Source organism: Heterodontus francisci, chromosome 1, assembly GCF_036365525.1.
Source record: "Heterodontus francisci isolate sHetFra1 chromosome 1, sHetFra1.hap1, whole genome shotgun sequence".
Taxonomy (NCBI): Eukaryota; Metazoa; Chordata; class Chondrichthyes; order Heterodontiformes; family Heterodontidae; genus Heterodontus; species Heterodontus francisci.
In genome coordinates, this window is record NC_090371.1 from 205622058 (window position 1) to 205640729 (window position 18672).

General features: G+C 49.6%; 2 protein-coding genes and 1 pseudogene across 12 annotated transcripts in view; all 3 read right to left on the minus strand.

The window, feature by feature from the left end:
* Positions 1-2675, minus strand: part of mnd1 (meiotic nuclear divisions 1 homolog (S. cerevisiae)) — a 56937-nt gene extending 54262 nt beyond the window's left edge. Inside the window, exon 1 of the mRNA XM_068020136.1 lies at positions 2580-2675. Coding sequence (XP_067876237.1) covers positions 2580-2582 — 3 coding nt within the window. The 5' untranslated portion in view covers positions 2583-2675. The remainder of the gene's footprint in view (positions 1-2579) is intronic.
* A 5470-nt stretch (positions 2676-8145) lies between these two features.
* LOC137377749 (U2 spliceosomal RNA) lies at positions 8146-8279 on the minus strand (annotated as a pseudogene).
* Positions 8280-16366: 8087 nt separating this feature from the next.
* trim2a (tripartite motif containing 2a) overlaps positions 16367-18672 on the minus strand; it is a 285251-nt gene continuing 282945 nt past the window's right edge. For all 11 annotated transcript variants that reach the window (XM_068040789.1, XM_068040707.1, XM_068040770.1 and 8 more), the window contains one exon: positions 16367-18660. In XM_068040789.1, coding sequence (XP_067896890.1) covers positions 18508-18660 — 153 coding nt within the window. In that variant the 3' untranslated portion in view covers positions 16367-18507. The remainder of the gene's footprint in view (positions 18661-18672) is intronic.

Consider the following 18672-nt stretch of genomic DNA (forward strand, 5'->3'; position numbering starts at 1 on the left):
GAGAGAGAGGCGGGGGGGGGGAGAGAGAGGCGGGGGGGGGAGAGAGAGGCGGGGGGGGGAGAGAGAGGCGGGGGGGGGGGAGAGAGAGGCGGGGGGGGGGAGAGAGAGGCGGGGGGGGGAGAGAGAGGCGGGGGGGGGGGAGAGAGAGGCGGGGGGGGGGGAGAGAGAGGCGGGGGGGGGGGAGAGAGAGGCGGGGGGGGGGAGAGAGAGGCGGGGGGGGGGAGAGAGAGGCGGGGGGGGGAGAGAGAGGCGGGGGGGGGGAGAGAGAGGCGGGGGGGGGAGAGAGGCGGGGGGGGGAGAGAGAGGCGGGGGGGGGGAGAGAGAGGCGGGGGGGGGAGAGAGAGGCGGGGGGGGGGAGAGAGAGGCGGGGGGGGGGAGAGAGAGGCGGGGGGGGGGGAGAGAGAGGCGGGGGGGGGGAGAGAGAGGCGGGGGGGGGAGAGAGAGGCGGGGGGGGGGGAGAGAGGCGGGGGGGGGGAGAGAGAGGCGGGGGGGGGGAGAGAGAGGCGGGGGGGGGAGAGAGAGGCGGGGGGGGGGAGAGAGAGGCGGGGGGGGGGAGAGAGAGGCGGGGGGGGGGAGAGAGAGGCGGGGGGGGGGAGAGAGAGGCGGGGGGGGGGAGAGAGAGGCGGGGGGGGGAGAGAGAGGCGGGGGGGGGGAGAGAGAGGCGGGGGGGGGGAGAGAGAGGCGGGGGGGGGGAGAGAGAGGCGGGGGGGGGGAGAGAGAGGCGGGGGGGGGGAGAGAGAGGCGGGGGGGGAGAGAGAGGCGGGGGGGGGAGAGAGAGGCGGGGGGGGGGAGAGAGAGGCGGGGGGGGGAGAGAGAGGCGGGGGGGGGAGAGAGAGGCGGGGGGGGGAGAGAGAGGCGGGGGGGGAGAGAGAGGCGGGGGGGGAGAGAGAGGCGGGGGGGGGAGAGAGAGGCGGGGGGGGGAGAGAGAGGCGGGGGGGGGAGAGAGAGGCGGGGGGGGGAGAGAGAGGCGGGGGGGGGAGAGAGAGGCGGGGGGGGGAGAGAGAGGCGGGGGGGGAGAGAGAGGCGGGGGGGGGAGAGAGAGGCGGGGGGGGAGAGAGAGGCGGGGGGGGAGAGAGAGGCGGGGGGGGGAGAGAGAGGCGGGGGGGGAGAGAGAGGCGGGGGGGGAGAGAGAGGCGGGGGGGGGAGAGAGAGGCGGGGGGGGGAGAGAGAGGCGGGGGGGGGGGAGAGAGAGGCGGGGGGGGAGAGAGAGGCGGGGGGGGGAGAGAGAGGCGGGGGGGGAAGAGAGGCGAGGGAGGTGGAGTGGGGGGGGGGGAGAGAGAGGCGGGGGGGGGGAGAGAGAGGCGGGGGGGGGGAGAGAGAGGCGGGGGGGGGAGAGAGAGGCGGGGGGGGGGAGAGAGAGGCGGGGGGGGGGAGAGAGAGGCGGGGGGGGGAGAGAGAGGCGGGGGGGGGAGAGAGAGGCGGGGGGGGGGAGAGAGAGGCGGGGGGGGGGGAGAGAGGCGGGGGGGGGAGAGAGAGGCGGGGGGGGGGAGAGAGAGGCGGGGGGGGGAGAGAGAGGCGGGGGGGGGAGAGAGAGGCGGGGGGGGAGAGAGAGGCGGGGGGGGAGAGAGAGGCGGGGGGGGGAGAGAGAGGCGGGGGGGGGAGAGAGAGGCGGGGGGGGAGAGAGAGGCGGGGGGGGAGAGAGAGGCGGGGGGGGGAAGAGAGAGGCGGGGGGGGAAGAGAGGCGAGGGGAGGTGGAGTGGGGGGGGGGGAGAGAGAGGCGGGGGGGGGGAGAGAGAGGCGGGGGGGGGGGAGAGAGAGGCGGGGGGGGGGAGAGAGAGGCGGGGGGGGGGAGAGAGAGGCGGGGGGGGGGAGAGAGAGGCGGGGGGGGGAGAGAGAGGCGGGGGGGGGAGAGAGAGGCGGGGGGGGGGAGAGAGAGGCGGGGGGGGGGAGAGAGAGGCGGGGGGGGGAGAGAGAGGCGGGGGGGGAGAGAGAGGCGGGGGGGGGAGAGAGAGGCGGGGGGGGGGAGAGAGAGGCGGGGGGGGGGAGAGAGAGGCGGGGGGGGGAGAGAGAGGCGGGGGGGGAGAGAGAGGCGGGGGGGAGAGAGGCGGGGGGGGGGAGAGAGAGGCGGGGGGGGGAGAGAGAGGCGGGGGGGGGAGAGAGAGGCGGGGGGGGGGAGAGAGAGGCGGGGGGGGGGGAAGAGAGAGGCGGGGGGGGGGGGGGGAGAGAGAGGCGGGGGGGGAGAGAGAGGCGGGGGGGGGGGGAGAGAGAGGCGGGGGGGGGGGAGAGAGAGGCGGGGGGGGGAGAGAGAGGCGGGGGGGGGGGGGAGAGAGAGGCGGGGGGGGGGGGGGGAGAGAGTGGCGGGGGGGGAGAGAGAGGCGGGAAGAGGTGGAGTGGGGGGGGGGGGTGGCTCTCGGGTGGGAGGAGTGGGGGGTGGGCGGGGGTTGGCTGCCGGGGGGAGAGGTGAAAGAAGAAGATGGGAAAGAGGGAGCTAAGGAAGGAGTGGAATCGCTCCTGGAGAGTAAATTGTAAATAATGAACTGGTTGGTTATCATTTCCAGGCCGACACATTAACTATAACAGGGCTACTTTTCTCCATCAGTCTGGTGACAGAGGGACAAGACGGTTCGGCACTCACTCACCATGTTGTCGGACAGCACAGACTCTCATCCGTTTCCAAGGTGACCAACGGCAAAGCTAGAACTTTGCCGCCTTCCTGTCCCCCAGCATGCCGTGCGATCCTGCCAACGAGTGCCTTTCTGGGCAAGAGTGGACCTAGTTGGCTTTCCTGTTGCTGAGCAACAGACCGCAGCACTTCTGACTGGAGACAGCGGCCACTATGGCAGCTAGAAGATGGAGAGGGTCCTCGGCAGCTCAGTCTGGTCGTTTTGATCGCGTGCAGTTTTTTTGTGTGATGTTTTCTCATGGGATGTGGACGTCGCTGGCAAAGCCAGTATTTATTGCTCTTGAGAAGGTGGTGGTTAGCCACCTTCCTGACCCGCTGCAGTCCATGCTGTTTTGATACACACACAGTGCTGTTCGGGAGTTCCAGTTTTTTGACCCAGCATAAAAATCTGGAAAAAATACATGACAAAACATTTCTAAAAGGCACCAAGTCAAAAAATACAAACAGTGCAAAGAAGGTCAGTTTCGTTCAATACAGGAGTGAATTGCTTCACAACCCTTCCATTACATTTCACAGCAAACGAAAATTTCCCAATACAGTTTGAGGGGTTTTCCATGGATCCAGCCCCTCAGTTCAACTTGGTCGGGGGACCTTACACAGTGGTCTTTCCCCATTGAGCCTTTGCTGCGGCTGCCCCAAGCTTTAGTGCGTCTCTCAGCATGTAGTCCTGGATCTTGGAATGTGCCAGTCTGCAACATTCGGTCGTGGACAACTCTTTGCGCTGGAAGACCAGCACGTTTCGGGCAGACCAAAGGGCGTCTTTCTCCGAATTGATAGTCCTCCAGCAGCAGTTGATGTTTATCTCGGTGTGCATCCCTGGGCACAGCCCGTAGAGCACACACTCCTGTGTTACCGAGCTGCTTGGGATGAACCTCGACAATAACCACTGCATCTCTTTCCACACCTGCTTTGCAAAGACACACTCCAGAAGGAGGTGGGAAACTGTCTCTTCCCCACCACGGCCACCGCAAGGGCATTGTGCGGAGGGGGAGCGACTTCGGGCTTGCAGGAAGGATCTGACGGGGAGGGCTCTTCTCACCACCAGCCAAGCTACATCTTGGTGCTAGTTTAAAAGTTCTGGTGATGAGGCATTCCGCCAAATGATTTTGGCGGTCTGCCCAGGGAACCATCCAACAGGATCCACCATCTCCTTTTCCCTTAGGGCCTTGAGGACATTCCGTGCAGACCACTGCCTGATGGATCGGGGGTCAAATGTGTTTTTCCGCAGAAACTGTTCCACGAAGGATAGGTGGTACGACACAGTCCAACTGGATGGAGCGTTCCGCAGCAATGTGACCAGGCCCATCCTTCGCAACACCGGGGCCAGATAGAACCTCAGCATATAGTGACACTTGGAGTTTGCGTACCGGAGGTCCACACACAGTTTGATGCAGCCGCACACGAAGGTAGTCATCAGGATGGGGGCGACATTGGGTACATTTTTGCCGCACTTATCCAGAGGTGTCCCTCCGGACCCGGTCCATTTTGGATCCCCAGATGAAGCGGAAAATAGCTCGGGTGACCACCACAGCGCATGAGTGGGGTATGGGCCAGACCTGCGCCACGTACAGCAACAACATGAGCGTCTCGCACCTGATGACCAGGTTCTTACCCATAATGGAGAGAGATCGCTGCTCCCACATGCTCAGCTTATGTTGTACCCTGGCTACTCACTCCTCCCGGGTTTTGGTGCATGCCCCGGCCCTTCTGAACCATATCCCCAGCACCTTCAGGTAGTCTGACCTAACGGTGAAGGGGACAAAGGATCGGTCAGTCCAGTTCCCAAAGAACATGGCCTCGCTCTTGCCGTGGTTAACTTTGGCTCCCGAGGTCAGTTCGAACTGGTCACAGATGCTCATCAGTCTGTGCACCGACAGTGGGTCCGAGCAGAAGACGGCGACGTCATCCATGTACAGGGAGGTTTTAACTTGAGTGCCTCCACTGCCTGGGATTGTCACCCCTCTTATGCTTGCATCCTTCCTAATAGACTCATCAAAGGGTTCAATACAGCAAACAAACAAGACAGGAGAGAGAGAGGACAGCCCTGTCTGCCTCCAGATTGGATCGGGAAACTTTCTGATTCCCACCCATTGATTGAGACTGCGCTACTGATGTTTGTGTAGAGCAGTTTGATCCAATTGCAGATTCCCTCCCCAAACCCCATTTTGGAAAGCACGTCCATCGTGTAGGTGTGCGATATCCTGTCAAAAGCCTTCTCCTGGTCCAGGCTGATGAGGCAGGTGTCCACCCTCCTGTCCCATACATAGGCGATTGTATCCCTGAGTAGCACGAGACTATCAGAGATCTTCCTGCCGGGTACAGTACAGATCTGATCAGGGTAGATCACCAACTCCAGAGCACACTTGATTCGACTGGCTATGACTTTGGACAGAATCTTGTAGTCAGCATTAAGCAGTGAGATGGGCCGCCAATTTCTGATTTCTGCCCTCTCCCCCTTCCGCTTGTAAATGAGGGTGATGATGCCTTTCGTCATGGATTCTGACATGCTGCCGGCCAGGAGCATTCTCTCATATACTTCCAGAAGGTCCGGGCAGACCCAGTCCCATAGGGCTGAATACAACTCAACCGGTAAGCCATTGCTTCCAGGAGTTTTACTCGTCTCAAAGGACTTGACGGCTTTTGTCAGCTCATCCAGAGTTAGCGGTTTGTCCAGTCTCTCCCTCATCCAAGACCTCTGTGATAGATGACAGGAAGGACTGGAAGGCTCTGCTGTCTGTGGGTTTTGTGTCATACAGCCCAGCATAAAAGGATTTGCTGATCCTTAGTATGTCGGACTGCAAAGACGTTACCGAGCCATCTTCTTCCTTCAGGCTGCTGATAACAGAGCTCTCTCTGTGTACCTTTTGGAAGAAGGATTGCGAGCATGTCTCATCCTGCTCAATGGAGTGGACTCTGGACTGGAAGATGATCTTGAAGGCCTCTGTGGCAAAGAGCGAGGCCTGCTGGCTCTTCACCTCATGGAGGTCCTCCTTGACCTCGACCTCCATCGTCTGCAGCCGGAGCAGATTTTGCATACTTCTCTGGAGTCGGGACATTTCTCCCTGTCTCTCTCTTGCCCTCTGAACACCTTTGAAGATAAAGAACCTCTTGATGTTCTCCTTGATCGCCTCCCACCAGTGAACTGGAGACTCAAAGAGGGGTTTCACTGTCCTCCAACCTTTGTAATCCCTTTTGAGTTCCTCAACGTTCTCTGGGGTTAGCAGTGTAGCATTGAGCTTCCATATCCCCCTGCCAACCCACTGGTTGTCCTGTAAGTGACAGTCAGCCAGTAAGAGGCAATGGTCGGAGAAGAACACCGGCTTGACGTCGGTGGATCCAACCGTGACAGCACAGAACACAAACAATCCTGGAACGGGCAGACCCGTCCGTTCTTGCCCATGTGTATCTACGCTGCGCTCCGTCTGCAGGTTTGCTGAAGACGTCGTGCAGTTTGGCATCTTTTACCGTTTCTATCAGGAATCTGGACGTAGCGTCCAGTTTGCTGTCGTCTCTGCCGGATCATCCAGCTGCATCGATGATGCAATTGAAGTCACCGCTCAGGATGACCGGCCTGGACGTCGCCAGCAGCAGTGGGAGCTGCTGGAAGACGGTCAGCCACTCGCTGCATTAAACCGGGGCGTACATGTTGATCAACCGGAGCGGAGCATTGTTGTACATTACATCTGCTACGAGGAGGCGACCTCCCACCATCTCCTTAACTTCGGAGATGGTGAAGTTACCTCCCCGCAGCAGAATACCCAGGCCGGAGGAATGTGAATCATTACCCCCTGACCAGATCGATGGCCCGTGGGACCACCATCACAACTATTGCCTGTAGGTGCTGAGGTGTGGTATTCCACACTCCTGCAGAAACAATAGGTCGGCTTTGACCTTGACGAGGTAATCCAAGGTTGAAACACATCGCGAAGTGGATTTAATGCTACGCACATTAATTGAAGCAATCCTTATACCCATTTTTTTAAAGTTAGTTGTTGCTTCCCACACCGTTTGTCCTTGCTAGTCCCAGTCCTTCGGGACGTTCCTGCATACCCATAGTGTGCGCAAGCTGTTTCACATTCGTTCGGCTCAGAAATCCCTCCTGGTTTTTCCTGCAGGGTTTGTTCTGCTGGGGTGACATCGGGGTGGGCGGGGGGTGGGGGGAGGTCTTGCAGACAGCAAGGATTGGGCTGTCTACTGCTGTTCCCCTCTGTTCCTCCTCGAAAACATCACTGCTGCCGTACTTCCCGGAGCTGAGGTGCGCCAGACGTGACTTTGCTCTCGGTGTCCCAGAGCTGGGATGCCCTGGACATGTCGCTAGGTGTGGCGCTTTGGGTTTGGGGCACGCTGGGCCCATCACAGCTTCCAGTGCCCGGGGGCTGGGGGGCTTTATCTTCCAGCTCCTTTGAGTTCTGCCGCCTCTTTTGAAGGTGCCGTCGTTCCAGCACTTCCTCGTCCAGTGAAGAAGAGCTGCTGTAGTCTGTCTCAGATGGTAGCCTCCTCTTGCCACTGGTTTGGGTGGTGGCCTGTTCCACTTTTGGACGTTTTTTCTTTGTGGTTTTCCTTTGTACCACTTGCCACTGACCAGTTTGTCCATCTGCTGCCTCCTCCTCCATTGATTCTGTCTGTGGAGGAGGGGTTTCCGGGCGTAGGGTAGGTGCTGGGTCACTGGTTTCAGCTGCCTCCTCTTTTTTCTCCTTCTCAGGTAGACTTTCCTCGCTGCGGAGAAGGTTGCTTGTCTCCTTTCCAGCACCGGACGCCTTCATTGTTCCTTCTCCCGGCCTTTCCTTGGACCTTGCCGCCTGAGCATAACTGAGGCAGTGTTTGGGGCAGTTTTTGTAGAGGTGGCCTGCCGCACCGCACAAGTTGCAACACTTACTCTGATTACAGTCCTTGGTCTGACGGCCTTCCTTCTTGCAGTTCCTGCAGACAACCGCGCTGCAGTTAGCTGCCACGTGACCAGATTTGCCACAGGTGCGACAAACTCTGGGCTGCCCAGCGTAGACCAAGAAGCCTCGACTTCCCTCGATAGCAAAGCTGGAGGGAGGGTGGATGATGGCTCCATTGGCATCGACCTTCAAGGTCACCTTGACCTGCCGCTTGCTGTCCAAATCCCGAATGGGTCCTTGACATCAGGCTGCTGCCGGCCACTTCGACGTACTTGGCGAGAAAGGTGAGTACATCCACCACAGGAACATGGGGGTTGTAGAGGTGAATTGTCACCATCCGGTCACGTTGTGACGGAAGCGTGAAGAGTGGCTCCACTGTGAGGATCGACAGCAGCGCCAGGTTCCCTTTCTCCTTGAACGCCTTCAGGAACTTCATGCATCCTGCCACATTCTTGAACGTCACATCGAAATATCCACTGCTGGGGAAGTCCTACAGGCAGAAGATGTCCGTAGCTTGGAATCCACAGCAATCGATGAGGATTTTCTTGATGAAGAAGGTACGGTCAACCGGTGCATCTCCTTCCTTGTCCTTCACCACCACCTGAACGGTGTTACGCACTCCCTGGCCTGAAGCTCAAAGATTGGTTATTGCCATTTTACTCAAAGCATAACCAGGATCAAAAGCCACTGATCATGGTTTCTCCCTGGCAAGTAAGTACTGATAAGAACAGATACTACACTTGATCTTAGCCAAAAGGCCGAGAAGTGAAGGAACGGTGAGACAGTTCCAAGTCAGGATGGTGTGTGGATAACTTACTGGTGGTGGTGTTCCCATGCGTCTGCTATCCTTGCTCTTCTGGGTGGTGGCGGTTACGGGTTTAGAAGGTACTACCAAAGGAGCCTTGGTGAGTTGCTGCAGTACGTCTTGTATTTGGTACACACTGCTGCCACAGTGCGCCGGTGTTGGAGGGAGTGAACATTTAAGGTGGTGGATTAGGTATCAATCAAGTGAACTGCTTTGTCATGGATGGTGTTGAGCTTGAGTGTTGGAGCTCCAATCATGCAGGCAAGTGAGGAATGTATATCACAATGATTAGTGGTATATGTTTCAATGCAGAGTCTAGTGAATAGGCAGATGAGCTGAGAGCACAGATAGACACTGGAAGTTGTATCTTATAGCTATTACTGAGATTGGCTGAAAGGGGGTCAGGAATGGCAGCTCAACATTCCTGGCTGCAGGGTTTTCAAATGGGATAGAGAGGGGAATGAGAAGGGCGAGGTGTCACAATATTTGTTAAAGAAACAATCATAACTGTGAGGAGATGATATGGTGGAAGTATCAAGAAAAATAAGGCCATATGGGTTGAAACGAGCAACAAAAAGGGGAAGGGGGAAATCACACTACTGGGAGTATGCCTGTAGACTGTTATGCAGGCCCCCACCTGCCAAGAATGAGGCATATTAATTTCACCACATGGACATTAAATTTCAAATTGTTGCTGGGAAAAAGAGAAGGCCTATTACAAGGGCTGCCAGATTGGCTGGAAAGACATTTTTGCATATTGACAGACAATACTTGAAAGGACAAAGGGGCTGTTCCCTGCTCCAATTTAACCCACAATGGACCTTTGATCACCAGATATTGTGTGTAGAGGAGACATTCCAAGGTCTGCTAGGACAAGACAATCCAGAAGGGCCAGGACTGGTTAGACCAGCTGGTCACATGACGAACTGGCTGTTGCAGGTTTTTTTGAACTGGGTACAGAGAATTTGAACTCAGACAGCTGCTTGCTCCTGGACTGAAAAGACTTCTTGTGGCTGACTCGCCAGCGCCTCTCCTGTCTACTCCCATTTCTTTCACATGGAACTCAAAGACCCATTGAAGACACATGAACCCCAAGAGAGAAATGTCTCCTTCAGTGAACAAGGTTTAAGAATAATATTGGGCCCCAACGAAAAGCAAGATCAACCTACAAAAGGACTCTACAGTAAGCTCGAAGAACCATAACAAACACTTCAGATATTGCCTCAAACCTTTCCACTATTATTCTTCTGCTCTTTTCTGTCTCTATTTGCACGTGCGTATCGCGTGTGCATGCTAGCGTGAGGCAGGACATGTATCCGTAGGTGTTAACCGAATTAGAGTTTTAAGTTTGTTTAATAACTTTCACTTTTCTTCTTTAAACCTAAGAAAACCTGCTTGTGCTCATTTTTTTGCCTTATAATTGGAAAGCGGTGAACAAGGATTCACCAAGGGGGAGCTCAAAATACTGTGTTTAAACATCAAACCCTGTTACAGTAAGACCAGCTGAAGGCTGAGAGGGACCCCTAGACACCTTTCTCACCTGGTCGTAACAAGTCGCAAACAGTCAGAGGGAAATAGAAGAGCAAATAATTAGGCAAATTTCTGAAGTGCAGAAAAAATAGGGCACTAATAGTAGGAGATTTCAACTACCCGAATATTAACTGGGATAAAATCAGTATGAAAGGTATAGAGGGCACATAATTCTTAGAGTGCATTCAGGAGAACTTTTTGTTCCAGTATGTAGCAATCCCAACAACAGAAGAGCCAGGTCTTGATTTACCTTTAGGAAATGAAGTTGGGCAGGTGGAAGGGGTATTATTTTATTTATTTAGAGATACAGCACTGAAAATAGGCCCTTCGGCCCACCAAGTCTGTGCCGAACAACAACCACCCATTTATACTAACCCTGCAGTAATCCCATATTCCCTACCACCTACCTACACTAGGGGCAATTTACAATGGCCAATTTACCCATCAACCTGCAAGTCTTTGGCTGTGGGAGGAAACCGGAACACCCGGCGAAAACCCACACGGTCACAGGGAGAACTTGCAAACTCCGCACAGTGCGAATGGGACCCGGGTCCCTGGAGCTGTGAGGCTGCAGTGCTAACCACTACACACTGTGCCGCCCATTATTAGTGGGAGAGCATTTTCATGGTTGCGTTAGATTTAGCATAGTTATGGAAAAGGACAAAGATAAATCAGGAATAACAGTTTTAAATTGGGGAAAGGCCAGTTTTACTAAGCTGAGATGTGATTTTGGCAAAAATAGACTTGAGACAGCTCCTTGAAGGTAAATCAGTGAGAGCAGTGGGAGGCATTCAAGGAGATAGGGAGGGTTGAGAATAAATATGTTCCCTGAAAGAAAAAGGGTTGGATTCACAAATCTAGACCCTCGGCTGTCAAAAAGCATACAAGAGTAAGATAAGGCAAAAAGGGGAGCTTGTGTCAGATACTGAGATCTCAATATAGAAGTATACAGGAGTATAGAAAATTCAGGGGTGAAATTAAAAAGGAAATTAGGAAAGCAAAGACAGGGCATGAAAAAATCTTGGCAATAAATTCTAAGGAAAACCAATGTTTTATAAATACATAAGGAGCAAGAGAATATCAGGAAAGAGTGGGGCTGATCAGAGAACAAAAAAGTAACTTGTACATGGAAGCAAAAGACCTATGCATGGCTCTTAATGAATACTTTCATCTTTCTTTGAAAAGAGAGGAACGCTGCAAATATTGCAGTTGAGGAGGAGTGTGAAATATTGGATGGTATAAATATAGTGACAAAGGAAATATTAAAGGGTTTAGCATCTTTAAAAGTATTAAATCACCAGGCCCTGCTGAAATGTGTCCCAGACTACTAAAAGGAGCAAGGGAGGTATTAGTAGACGCTCAAATCATCGTTTTCTAAACCTCTCTGGCTACTGGCTTAGTGCCTCAAGACTGCTAACATTGTACTGTTGTTTAAAAGGGGAGGTAGGGATAGACTGGGTAATTACAGGCCTGTCAGCCTTACCTTGGTGGAGGGCAAGTTATTGGGAAAAATTCAGAGGGACAGTATAAATTGTCATTTAAAAAGGCACAGATTAATTAAGGACAGTCAGCCTAGATTTTTTAAGGGGAGGTCTTGGCTGCCTAACTTGATTGAAGTTTTTGAGGAGATACGAGGGGCAATGAGGATAGTCTACATGGATTTTAGCAAGGCTTTTGACAAGGTCCCACATGGCAGACTGGTCAGCAAAGTAACAGCCCATGGGATCCAAGAGAAAGTGACAAGTTGGGTCCAAAACTGGCTCTGTGGCAGGAAGCAAAGGGTAATGGTTGACAGGTGTTTTTGTGACTGGAAGGCTGTTTCCATTGGGGTTCCAGAGTACTAGGTCCCTTACTTTTCATGGTATGTATCAATGTTTTAGACTTAAATGTTAGGGGCATGATTAAGAAGTTTTCAGATGATACAAAAATTGGTTGTGTGATTGACAGTGAGGTAGAAAGCAGCAGACTGCAGGACGATATCAGTGGACTTGTCAGGTGGACAGAAAAGTGGTAAATGGAATTCAGTTCAGAGAAGTGTGAGGTAATGTGTTTGGGGAGGGCAATAAATAAAAGGATACAAAGTGTAGAGAAACAAAAGTACCTAGGAGTGCATGTCCACAGATCCCTGAAGGTAACAGGACAGGCAGATAAGGTGATTAAGCAAGCAAATGGGATACTTTCCTTTATTAGTAGAGGTATACAACAGCAAGGAGGTTATGCTATGATTGTATAAAACACTCATTGGACCATAGCTGGAGTACTGCCGACAGTTCTGGTCACTGCAGTAAAGGAAGGATGTGATCACACTAGAGGAGGATGCTGCCAGGAATGGAGAATTCTAGCTATGAGAAAAGATTGGATAGGTTGGGGTTGTTTTCTTTTGAGCAGAGGAGGCTGAGGGGAGATTTAATTGAGGCACACTAAATTATGAGGGATCCAGATTGAGTGGCTAGGAAGGACCTATTTTCCCTAACAGATAGGTCAATAGCCAGGGGGCATAGATTGAAAGTAATTGGCAGAAGGATTATAGGGGAGTTGACAAATTTTAGAGGGTGATGGTTTTCTGGATTTTATTGCCTGAAAGGCTGGTAGAGACAAAAACGCTTGTCGTATTTTTTAAAAAAAACTTAGATATGCACTTGAAATGTGTAACCTACAGGGCTACAGACCAAGAGCTGATTGCTCTTTTGGTTGGCACAGAGACGATGGGCCAAAGAACTGACATGCACCCTTCGTTGCAGTGTAAAAGTGGAAATATGTTTTTCTTTCCAACCTCTAGCCTATTTTCTTCCCTCCCTCCTCACTGATAGTTGTATCTAGCTTAATGCTGCTCGACATGGGGAGACTCACATTACAGCCAGGGGGGCTAGGATTGACCTTTCCCCTGCTCCTGTTTTCCTATTTCTCGGCAGCTACTTGTTGAAGTCCTCCATTTGAGTGTATGCTTGTTTAATACATTTTACTATTCCACCTGCCTCAGCAAGTTAGTTTGACGTCCATAGGTTTTGTGCAGCTTCTAGCTCATGGGATCTTTTGTGCACATGCAAAAAAAAATGTTTCTTCCCCCCCCCCCCACCTTCCACAGTAGTACACAGGTCACTCATCATAAATGGGAGGGCACAAGATTTCAGTCTAATGTACAAGACTTCTGCCTAATAGAGTTGCTGGTAGAACTAATTGCACCAGCATTTTGATGCCCACCTTCAGCCAGTTTTTCAAGCAACCTGTGGTGCACAGGACAGATGCAGTACCAAGCCCATCTCTGCTTGACTAGGAAACAAGCAGGATCAGACGGTTACTGTTCTTCTCACACCACACACCTGTATCTGCTGCTGTATCGTGGAGAAGAGGCCCCAGGTCACTTGCTCATTGGTTTTGTCACGTAATGGAAGAGCCCTTCAAGGTCTTCTGTATTCACTATTCCACATGAGGCTATCATAATCAAGGTCAATCCTGTCCTCACTTAACATCTATACAATATGAACTTCCATAAAGTCATTCAGGAGCAGCATCCCTGGTCAGTTTTTCCTTCCTAATGCAGGGTTCTCTGAATGCTCAACTTTAAAAAGTTCCATTTTAATGTGGATTAGTAAAAGTAAATGAAGCTCAAAAGGCTAATAAGCTTCAGATTACAAAAACTTGAAGGGCATGTATATTACAAAAGCCTCCCAGAAGTGTTAGGAAGATGCAGAAGTACAATAAAGTGCATTTTAAACAAGATGCAAAAAAATGCAAATTGGAAAGCAAGTGGCACCAACAGTGAAGCTTTGGGCTGCATTTTAAGGAGGCCTCTAGTGTCGGGGGTCATGGCCAGGGGGCCCGGAAAATTCTTCCGGGATAGGCCTGCCAGGCCCCCAACGCCGAGAAGGCCCCGCTGCATTTTACCGGTGGCAGAGAGGCCACGGTGCAGCTCCGCGGGGCCTTCATTTGCCGACTAAAACTTATGCAAGAAAATGTTTATTTTATATATTTATTTAGAGATACAGCACTGAAACAGGCCCTTCGGCCCACCAAGTCTGTGCCGACCAACAACCACCCATTTATACTAACCCTACTGTAATCCCATATTCCCTACCACCTACCTACACTAGAGGCAATTTACAACAGCCAATTTACCTATCACCTGCAAGTCTTTGGCTGTGGGAGGAAACCGGAGCACCCCGCGAAAACCCACGCGGTCACAGGGAGAACTTGCAAACTCCGCACAGGCAGTACCCAGAATCGAACCCGGGTCCCTGGAGCTGTGAGGCTGTGGTGCTAACCACTGCACCATTAATTAACTTACCTGGACCGGGTGGCCGTCTCATGCCGATATTCCAGCCAGTGGCTGGAAGTCCCGTGCCTTCTGATACCCGTTTTGGGATTCAAGGTGAGACACTGGTGGGGAGGGGGGGGGAGGAGTGAAATTATCAGGGCGTTTGGGGTGGGGGGGGGGGGGCTGCGGGAAGCAGGAAAACCACTTTTTATTGGCTGTGGGGATGGTGGAAAGGGGTTGAAGGGCAAATGTGACGAGGTTGGGGGGAGGGGGACGTTTGGGTTGGGAATAAAGTATATTTTTGAGATATAGGCCAATTTTAAAAAAAACACGGAGGGGGTGGTTGGGAAAGGGCCTGCAGCTTTTAATTATTTTTTTTAAAGAATGCACAGAAATCTAACCTTAAAAAATTCAATTGTTTCCTAAGGGCTTGAAGCCCTTTAAAAATGGTGCCTGCGTGGTGGCGCCAGACGCCTCTGCCGGGGACGGAGCGGCCGCTCCCTCTACGTCATCAGGGGCTGCCGTTCCGCCCCCTCCATTTAAATGAGCCTCCACTCGAAATATTGCGGGAGCTCTGTGGCGCACAAGTCACACATGTGCCGTGCCTTCTTTCGAGAATGGCTGCGAGCTTATAAAATTCATCCCTTTGTATCCATTTATAGTAGCAAAAACAACTGTGCCACCATAAAACAAAAACCTGAACTAGCCATCTCTGAACTGGCACTTCCATGAAACACGACAAAGGAATGCTGAATTTATCAACAGATCTCAGTATAAGTAACTTGGATTTGATTCAAACTCATCTTAGTTTCACTGGAAGGAAGTCATTCATACTCAACCAAACTATCTTAACAACAACAGGAAGGGTCTAGAAATATACCTCCCATTAACTAATAACCAAAATCACACCAAGGCCACAAAACAAGGGCCGCAGTCAAGTTGAAATGACAGTCTAAGCTGCAAGAGTTTCAGAGAATACAAGAAATAAAATCTAGATTTTAGACAATTAGCCCCTTTAAGGGAATTTGTTTGATCAGCTTGAGTACAGATTTAGGATAGCAGTGCTGGTGCTTTATCACAGAAAATGCAACCAGCTTGTTTAAACACAATAAGGAAACTGCATCTGTCCAAATACTGAATGGTGCATAATATAATCAGATTGCAGATAAATAACAATTGCAATCAGCTTAATTCAACCACATTAAATATGGTGGCTCTATAAGAGAGATAATAGGAGCAATACTTTAATAGTTACATATGGTGGAATCAGATTGCACTTAAATTAAAAATTAAAGCAAACCACTCCCTTAAACTTTAATATGCCTAGAAAAAAATGTAGAGATTTAATTTCACATGTGCCCTACTGGAGCAGGTGAAATAGTCTGGGCCACTGGGTTCTTTGTACCTACAATCAATGCTTCAGTGTGCTTAGCAACGGAGAAATAAAACTGAAGTAAGGAATGAAAACAATGGTGATCAATACCCACTTCCCTCTTCAAGTCATGGGAGTGTGCCAATATAACGCGTTGCTCTGTTCCACATCCCAAATCCAAAGTCAGGAATTGTGTTCCAAAAGTAACATGATTTTTTTTGTCTCTATGCTATCAGACAAGATTTCTTTTAAAAACATTTCTGAAAAATGTGTAAAGACTGTTAAGACAAATAGTTGGTGGGAGTGGGAAATGGTAGGGGAGAAATACATATTCCAGTAAATAAAGATGCTATAGGAGACTATTAAAGCTATAGACCCAGGGCAAAACACTGCTACATTTATCCTTCATTTTTTTTAAATTGAAAAAGTATAAGAAAAACTGCCTAACTAAACCATTTCCACTCAAAATGGACACACTACCGTAATTATATATGTATTTGTGAAGATATTTAAATTAAAATTATGTTTGTAACTAAAATTTTGTAATTTAACAAGACTTTTATTTTATTATCTCTTTCCCACCACAATGAGCTCCTTAATCTGATTCAAGTGGTGTACATTCTGCTCAATTTAGACAGAATCCCAAGGTCGTTTCTTAAAGTGTCAAATATTTACTCATTGCACACTTAAAATGTAAGGCAGCAGTATTGGACTTGGCCTATTGAACCAGTTCAAGTTTGCCTCAACACATTAACTTGAAAGAACAGGATCCAAAACATTTATGCACGTGGGGTCCTTTCATTAAACTGAAGGATAGGAGCACAAAAGATTAAGAACTTGAATTTTTTTTGGAAACACATACTAGGTATTTAAAAGAACACTGTATTTAGACATATTGAGTGCATGACTTTTATTATCCCATGTGCTGTACACAAAACAAGTTCTTTTTTCAACTGAATCACAATGATGGAATGTTTGTAACAATTAAATAATTGCATAAATTGTCCCTCTTAAACATTAGCAGAAGCATTTAACACGGAATTATTAACAAAAAATGCCAACGTTGATTAAACTGACTTCCAATTTTGTTGCACACACAATGCAGAATCCCCAAACTTATCTTGTGGTAAACTCATTATTTTGTAAGGTTTCTGATGAAGAAGAGTACACCTGTTAAGGCCATGCTGTTACACGCCATGCGAACTTCAGTGATTGGGTCGGGGTGGGGGCGGGGTGCGGGTGGTGTGGAAGAAAGGAGTCACCTACTCCATTCTTTGAAATACAACAAAAAAAGGAGCAAAAGAGGGCTTACATTTATACACAAAACATCCAAGCTTCAGCTATTCAAAATATCACCTTCAGCATCACGTTTTAGTCTTTTGAACATATTCTCCCAAACAATTTCCAAAACATTTGGCAACAGAGGCATTTGTTAATACATTGAGATAAAATATAAATAGTTTTGTTCAGCATTTTTACAGACAAAATAATAATGTTAAATTTACAGCCTAGTGCAGCACTTTGTTCTTTATCCCTACTCGGGAGAGATCAGTTACTGGTCCAAATAAAAGGATTACGAATTACACACATTACTAACAATTTACATTAACTTGGTTTCTCCTCCTCCTCCTCCCACATTCCCCATCCCCACATGAAAAAATGCACACGACAGCAATTAAATAGTTCTAAACAGCAGCCACAGATTGAAAGAGACTATACTCATGTTGAATGTAAATCAGCTCTCAACTTCCAATATTTTAGTGCACTTAAAAAGATTGACAAATTTTCTCCAAATTATGCAATCTTAGCACAAATTAAAATTATGATAAATAGATGCAAACTAATTACCTGAGAAGACTGCAGGAAGAACTAGCAAACCATACAACAAATCTAGCAAATTCAATAAATAGCGGCAGTAGGAAATTCATCTTAATGAAGGTGTACACGTACTTTCGTTTTGCATCCTTTCACTCAGTGGGATTATACCTCTGATTTAATTTAGGATACACTAAATAACTCAAGGATATTATTAATGTTTTATTTCTTTCAAACTTTTTCTCTTGCATGAAAAATGACAGATTGCACAGCTAACAGAGCGGCACATAGCATGCATCATGGACTTTGGTTAAAATTGGGAATCTTGATAAAACAACCAGTTACCTATATTTGATGTCATTATTCTAAAAGATATCAAGGCTGTCAATTCCCTAAAGAATTTGCTTTAGAATTGCATTATACCATTACACCCTGGTGCAAAACAAGTGGCTTTATTCTGGAGTTAATATAATAATAGCTAGTCAGGGTATTTAATGAAATGCCTGCATTAATGTGATACAACTGTCAATGTAAGAAAATGACAACGCATTCACTACAGACTTCCAGCGATTTATCCTCCATACTAAAATACGAGGATTTAATTGTAAGACCCAGTTAGAGAGTATATATATATATATAGATTATAAAAAATAAAAATGTAGCTGTGAATGAGGGCAGAGGCAGTCATTTAATCTAAGGATCTGAGAGACATCCATAAGCGCAATATTGAGTGCCCCATTTACATATGAATGTCACCTGGAACCTCTGCCGATTTCTGCCATTTGCAACCACATACTCGCAATCTGGACATCTGATGTGAAAGCTCTCTACAGTATGAATGCAGTTTCTGTTTAATAATGCACTAATATGTTTTATTCCTAAATTCATGAGCAGCTAGCTACATACTCCATTATTTGTATCTGCAGATCCAGATGTGCAATCGTCTGTTTATTAGTTTTATATGATAACACTGTTTGACTTCTGTGAAGCTGGAACACACAGCGCTAAGGGTAGAGGGAATCCTTGGGTATAAAACTGCACATATTCTTCCATATGTACAGTTTACTTAAATAAATTGGGGCAGGAAGAGGCGCCAAACAAAAACAAACAAGCTTCAAACAGGCGACTCCCATCCTAAAGGTAAACTAAATGAGTTCTTTAATGCAGGAATTCATCTGTATCCAGTTCTCCAATTAGATTTGTAGATCCAAAGATTAGCTGTTACTGCAAATAGCGATAAACTTTGAAGCAGTGATTTCCAGAGTCAGCTACCACCACATGACCATCTGAAGTCAATGCCAGACCTTGAGGGCCATACAGAGGATCAGCTGAAGTGTTAATATAAGAAAGGAATGATCCACTTCCATCAAACACCTGTTTTAAAAT